At 22.0% G+C, this 7,904-nt stretch overlaps 1 protein-coding gene across 1 annotated transcript; it reads left to right on the top strand.

The window, feature by feature from the left end:
- Nucleotides 1-1,840: 1,840 nt before the first annotated feature.
- Nucleotides 1,841-3,231, top strand: PGO_002230 (variable surface protein; the record flags this gene model as incomplete). The annotated part of the gene is made up of 3 exons (XM_028691095.1): nt 1,841-1,867; nt 2,042-2,938; nt 3,019-3,231. The coding sequence occupies 3 exons, from the start codon at nt 1,841-1,843 to the stop codon at nt 3,229-3,231; spliced, it is 1,137 nt and encodes a 378-aa protein (XP_028546896.1).
- Nucleotides 3,232-7,904: the final 4,673 nt, after the last annotated feature.

Below are 7,904 nucleotides of genomic sequence, written 5' to 3'. Positions count from 1 at the left end.
TAAACAAATTAAATAAAAAATAATATAAGTGTGCCCATGCCATTAGAACAATTTAATTTAGAAAACTAATTGATATACTATAAGATTCACAATGTAGTTATTTGTTTTTGTGTTATCTTATATGGTAATCCATTTTATACACAAAAAGAGGGAATTGTATTAACCATTAAACAGCAAAAATATGTGATCAGACTCATGATTTCACCCAAAAAAAAGAAAAAAAGAATAACTATACAATATAATTTTGTAATGATGCTTAATTCTGTATATATTATTCTTAAAATAAAAAAGAAAGAAAAAACAAATTCGTATTTAATACAAATAAATTAGTGTCGTATTATGGACAATGAAAAACGCACTCTTAAATTTTTTTTCATGAAATAGGACAGTGCGAGGAAATTATAACTCGTCACTATTCATGCTTTCTCACATTTATAATTCTTAAATTATGTTTTATTAGAAATGAATTTAAAGTACCCTTATCAATTTCATGGTAAAACCATCTTACATATATGTTAATCTTTTCAATATTTCTATACATATCAACATATATCTATATAAGAATTTACATGTATATATTACGTTACCTACAAACGAACATAGTTCTTTTTAATTCTCATCTTACATAATATATTTTTGCGTTAATAGTAAATTAATTGTTCTTGTTTTTCTTTCAAACATTAAGATTTTCCGAATGGTTCCCTCAAATACCCTTTTTATAAAAAGTGTTTCATTACAACCATATTTTTACTAGTATTTTGCAGTTATGCTTAAAAAATAAATAATTATATCTGTAACTGTTTAAAATAATATTTAATTTTATTACACACTTTCGAAAAAAGGTTTAATTACTTAGAAGTAGAAAGCATTTAAATTGTTAATGTTAAAAAAACAAGAACAAAATTATTATGACAAAATATTTTTAATAGAATAAGTAAAACATGGGATATGAGGACATATATACTGTAATAGGAAAGCATATTAATGAATATTCCAAACATCCAAGTGCACAAGACTGTATTGAATCATTTCGAGATATACAATCAAGAATAGATTTAAAACATTGAACTTTTTCCATTTTTCTATATTGTTCAATTTTCGAATATACAACGATGTATTTATGAATTATTAGAAAGGAATATTTTGGAGTAAAAAAATTAATAATATATTAATATTATTTACATAAAATTTTTAAGATAGGAATTTTATAAAAAATTCTTTTTCATGGATATAATTTTTATAAAACGCAAAATATAATTTATAAAACTTAAACAATTGGGAATTAAAATATATATTATTGAAATTTGTAAAAATAATACCTAATAAGATAATTAAATAGATATATTTTTCATAGATATAAAATCTTTGGTATTATAATTTAGTAAAGAAGATGAAATAATTATTGTTAAAAAAAAGAGAATTTTTATATAGAAGCACGCTTATAAATCCCAAAGAAGAACTATTACCAAAGCATTTGGATGAAAATTATAATACAAAATTGTGACAAATTAAAATTATATCTTTTAATACAGGTTAATAGTTGAATTATAGATGATCTTGATAAGCTGCATATTTACAAAATAATAACTTATTTTAGAATATTACGTTTTAGATTCACTGTTGTATTCTGAATTTTCATTGAATATACATGTATAATTAATATGGTTTATTTTGTATAAAATTAATAATATAGTTTTAAAATAGTTTTATGTAAAACAATAATGCATGTGTAGATTTTAATTAGGAAAACTTGTATATAGCTTTTTAAAACAACGTATAATTATGTAAATTAAAGTAATAGATCAAGCCCCCTATTTTTTTCACACATCTATATGTAACTATGTGGGTAATTATTGTATTTGATTATGTTAATATATTTTAATATAAAATGGTACTTTTGTCAGATAAGAAATGGGTATATTTAAATTATATATATATTTTATTATTTGAATATTTCATATAATTCTAAAAATAATAAAATATCTTTTCATTAATGAGTATTCATATATGTATTATAGAATATATTCATTCCGATTAACAGGAAGAAGAATTACCATATTTGCCTTCTTACCAAAAATATAAAGAATTGGATAATGTAACTATTCCTAATGATTATAGTTATTGCATAAAAAACTTGGGATCAAGTGATGAAAGTGATAGAAAACTTTGTAATAAAGTAGCAATGAATTTAAAAGCGTTAAGGGATGAACCAGACAAAGAAGAACAAAAGAATGGTTGTCATTACTTTCAGCACTGGTTCCACGACCAGATAAGGAAAGCATATTATAAGGGAAATAATACACATCGCAATTATCCTGCTGCTGGGAAACTTTTTAATTTAGTATCATTATATATTTCACAATTTAAAGTAGATGAATCTTGCAATGGCAATGATTTTGGAAATCCTAACATATGGAATGAAGATAAGGTTTTATATGACTATTTTGAAAATTTTGATTACATTAAAAATAATGTTCCAAATAAGGATACATGTCAGAAATATGTGAACTATGTTACGTATATTGATCCTCTATATAAAAATAAAATTGAAGACTGCTGTGATAAAGAAGAATTATACCCGTATATTTGCAGTTCTTCCATTAAATGTAAAAGAAAGTACAATACAAAGGATTTATTACTTCAATTAAACAAATCCCTTAAGTTATTAGATAAAAAACAAGATGAAGCAAGTAAAAAAGTGGTGAATACTGAAGATAAAGAACGATTAACTTTCTTATCAATTAAGAGCAATGAAGAGTTACTTAATGGATTAGCACCTTATACATTACACAATGGAAGCCCAGAACATGAAACAATTACTGATTACCATAGTACTACAGAAACAATACATGATAAATTGAACATGAAACTTTTTAGTAAAATTATTACAACTGCTTCAATACTTGTAGCAACTCTTTTTTTTTTATATTACCACAGGGTAATTACATATTTAATTGCTATATATAAGAATATTATGTAAGATCATATAATTAATATATCATTTAATTGAATAACAAGAATGTGCATACATTTAAAATTGCTATTTATTTTCATTTTTTTATTAAGTCTACTAAATTAGGGTCAATATCTCTCAAAAAAAAATTGGACAAAAAAAAAAATGAGAATAATTATCATAAGGAATTTGATGAGGAATCATCAACGTATGATTCAGATTCTATGTTTTTAGATGCACAAGAAAGGAGATTATATTTAATTCATCATTCTCTATAATATTATTATTATTGATTACATATAGAACGAGAAGCTATTTATTGTGATAATATAAAAAGCAGTAGTATTGTTATTCGACTATTCATTATTAATAACAAAATACTAAAGATAAAAAAATTTATTCTTTTGCGGACAGAAAGATTACGAATTTTATCTAAAACGTCTAATATCATAAAAAATAAAAGAAATTAAACACAAAAGAATTAAACTATGTTTATATAATTTTTAAAAAATGAGTATAAACACGGTGCCACATTAGTTAGGAGAAAATTATGATACATTATATATATACATCAGGATAGAAGATTATTAACTAAATAAAAATATTTGGATTATAATTTAGATATATTATAGTACGACAAATTCGGTAGAATTGTGGGAAATATGATAATTATGTGCCGTAATGTTACCATGAATTTTATTTGAAAAATTAATTTAGGCATGATCATGAATATAAAAGTATATTATGTATATGTCGCATTTATATTTGCAAAATTTATTTTGCACCTATGTTTTTTTATACATCAATTGTTGTAATTAAATTTTTTTTTTTTTTTTTTCGTTTGTTTAGTTTTATTTTACATTTTTTTTTTGTTGTTTTTTTTGCTTCATTATTTTTTTAATTAAATGAATAATAATTATTAATAGAATGTTGATTTATATAGTAAACATATAATAATTTGTATGTTCAAAAGTATCATTATGTTTTTATAGCATATACGCTACACTTTTGCGTAAATATTGCTTCATAAGGTGTTATATATACATGTAATATTCAAAAAAATTTATTAAAGATGTAATATAATTAAGATTATTAAAACATTGTGAAATATTAAAAAGTATAATATTGTATACTGATATGACAAAACAACATTGTCTGATCATTACTGATATATATTTATGCATATATCTCTGAGATCTGTTTACATATGGTAAGAGGAAACTACAAAATAGTATGAACTTTTGTAAAACTTTCTCTAAATATTATTCAAATGTGATTATATATAACAAAAGAAAAATAAGTTTTTCCATTAAATTATTATTTTAAATTTTTTGAAAAGGAAAATACGTGCGATAAAATTTTTGTTGTAAATAAAAATAATAAAATTATAGTACAAAATTAGTAGGTTTAATCTAAAAAATTCGCGTACTTTGTACATTTCAAAGAAAGAAAATGAAAATAGTAACTACAGTTGAAAATTTGTATGTAAAAATGAAACTAAAGCACTAAAAATATAGATGAATAGAATATTTTGTGGGACATTATTAAACGTCCTTTTTAATATATTTTCTTAGATTTTTTAATATTTTCTAATTTAATACAGAAATCTTTAATTTATACCTCTGTGATATATATTCATTTAATCATTATATATAACAAAAAGAGTTTTAATGTAAATGCAACAATCAGTTTTGTGTGTTTATAGGGATTTTTTAAATTATGATGGAAAAATATTAGATTTATTCATATTATTATTACTTCATAGGTGTTCTTTTTTATGTAAAAAATATGTTTAAGGATTTCGCGAATTACAAAAGTCTTTGATTAACTTTCCGTAGATGTATAAATAAAACTGTAATTCCTTTTTTTCATAAAAATTTCATATAGCAAAATATACAAGTGCTTAAATTCAAAAATAAATTGAGGTTATCACAATTTATAAATTTTATACATGATAAATAATACAGCAGTTATGTACGAGATTTGTTATTATATCCTTTAGTGCATTCATATTCAACGATATTTTCTTTGATTTTTAAAAATATAGCACTAAAAATATGAGGCCCTTTGTAATGTAGGTATAATATAATGTGACTTTTGATTCATAAGAAAATAATATCAAACTTCCTCAATATAGCTATGTCTTTTAGAATGTCTAAGAAATGAATAATTTTGAATTGAAAGTCTATATTCATTTATAAACAATTGTGCAAATGCGGCTTAGAGGAATAATGGCTTATACGAAATCATTTTCCTCCCTTTCTTAATGGAACTTTGGAATTAATTATCCAAGTAAGACAAGTTAGAATTTTATATATGCAGTAACAATTATTATACAATAAAAATTTGAAACTGTATTATTTCGCTCTAAGCACAACACATAATTCTCATTTCAACATGATATATTTAAGCAAACGATTAATTTTACTCCCTTATGTTGTTATTTACAATGGATTTTTTGAAATTATATATTTTGCATTTATCATTTGATGATTCCTTACCAATTTTACATACCTTATATTTCATCTATCTTTATTTCAGATGAATTAAGTATATATTTATTTATGAATTTTTTTTTGCACTGTGCAACCTTATGAGGTAGTGTGTAAGAATAAACCAACGCCGCATGTGTTTATCGCCACTTCGTCCCATTTCAGATAATCTTTACATTTTATTTAATATATTTTTTTAATTTATTGAAAATTTACCTCAACCTATTATGTCCAATTGGCCCCGATTTTAAACTTTTTTACATGAATTATCATTTTTTGTATCCTCATATACCTCATATTTTTAAAAAATGTTTTATCCATATCATTTAATATATTCGTTTCAATATTAAGTAAAAGATGTACTCATCTCCCTTATATTTCTCAATAGAAGTTTTATGCTTCGTCATATTTATCTACGTCGATCTAATTATTTACATATTTTATAAAAAAATATTTTTTCAATAATAGACTCTTTTTAATTATTAATTTAGGCAATAAAATAAAATTTGCATAACATTTTTTTGTAAATCTATTATATTCTCTGTTTTCATTATTCAGCATGACGTTAAATAAAATCACTTATATATGTTTTTCCTTGTTCCATAGCATTGAATTTTCAGCTTCATAAATTACTTTTTATACTTTGTCAAGTCTATTATTTTTATAAATTAATAGTCGTAAAAATTATAATTATGAATGAATATTATATCCCGGTATGTTATAATAATGAATACAATTTAACAATCAAGAACGAATACTGAACACAACATAAATTTCCTTCTATAAATAAATAGAATATTTCTTGCATTAAAAAATAGATGATGATGATTTTATGAAAAAATTATAATTTTTAATTATTATAAATTTATATATTTGCAAAGACAACTGGTAAAAGTTTGTCTGGCATAAATTATTTATAAATTTAAAAAAAAAAAATTAGTGAATAAAAAATTACTCATTTAAAAAATATGAACTTTATCATAATTAATATAAAATGTATACTGAATTATTATGATTTAATATGTGACATATATAATTCATATTTCTTATATCGTGTTCATTAAATTCAAGTCAATTATGAGGTAAGCATCATATAATATTATATATACTAATACAAGCTTATACTTCAATAATATATTTTCACCTAATAATTGTTTTTTAATTGTGAGATTGAATATATTCTGAAAGTATTATTTTTTTTATAACATCAATACCATTCATTGATAATATTGAATAAATATAATTTCAGTTTATATAATCGGCAAAAAAAAAAGGTATATATCATAATGTAAGTAATTTATTATTGGATAACCAGCAGTAAGAAAAATATAAAAACCAATTATATTCTAAAATTTATGATTTATGGAATATACTGATGCTATACTATTAAAAACTTATACTAGACAGTATAATTGATAAAATTATAGAAATATAAAGTGTTAATACATGGAATATATATATTGTATAATACGACTTTTTTACTAAGTTTATGTCTATATGGAAAAGTTATTACCGCAAATATTTCCAAATAAGTTCATAGGTTTCAACAAATCTACGTCTAATATATATATAGGTTAAATATAGAAAAAACATGTGTAATTATAAAACGATATTACATTAATTTATAAATCCATTTTAACCGTTAAATATTGTTGAATAATTATTAAAAATTAGACATCACTTTTATGTATAAATAATGTAAAATTACAATAAATGATATTAGAAAGCATATACCATTTTTTATATAAACATAACGAAATTACTAAATCATGAACTCTATTACCTAATCTTATCCCATAAATTTTATAAGATGGAGCAAGTAATAAGATTATGCTTCTTGTTAGTATAATTACTAATACAAATAAATTATAATATATTTAACTGTTTATTTTGTGCATTAAATGATTATTTAAATATTGTATACTTCTCTTATTTTTTTACTATTTATTTTCTTAGAGAGTTACAAAAAATACTGCAGCCATAGAGGAAGTATGTCAAAAATTGAAAACAGGAGTTATAGATGATACACCTTATGAAAATGAAATATTAAAAGAATTAAAAAATACAAATCCTGATTTATTTATAATTGGTTGTTGTCTCGATCATTTCATTGGCACGACATCGGGAGAGCTAAAAAACTTGAATACTTGTGCTTCTTTGAACGATTGGTTAAACAATAAAAAATATATAAACCTAGAGAGTTCTTCATCTGATAAGGAAAATTTATGGGAAAGTAAAATAGAGGTCTTATGGAATCAATTACAAAACCATGATGGTGAGGAAAAAATATGGTGTAAAAGGGATCTTAATACAGATGAATATTATATTTCATCAAACATAATATCTGACTTAACCTTTCCATCATTAAATAATGCTATTACATATATTTGTCTTCCTATTTTTTTAACACTCCTTGTATTCCTTTTTATATTTAATGTAATATAAAAATTATTTTATAA

The sequence above is a fragment of the Plasmodium gonderi genome (genome assembly GCF_002157705.1).
Source record: "Plasmodium gonderi DNA, contig: Pgo-contig_237, whole genome shotgun sequence".
Taxonomy (NCBI): domain Eukaryota; phylum Apicomplexa; class Aconoidasida; order Haemosporida; family Plasmodiidae; genus Plasmodium; species Plasmodium gonderi.
Note: the sequence above shows the minus strand (reverse complement) of the source record. Positions and strands in the feature narration are given on the sequence as shown.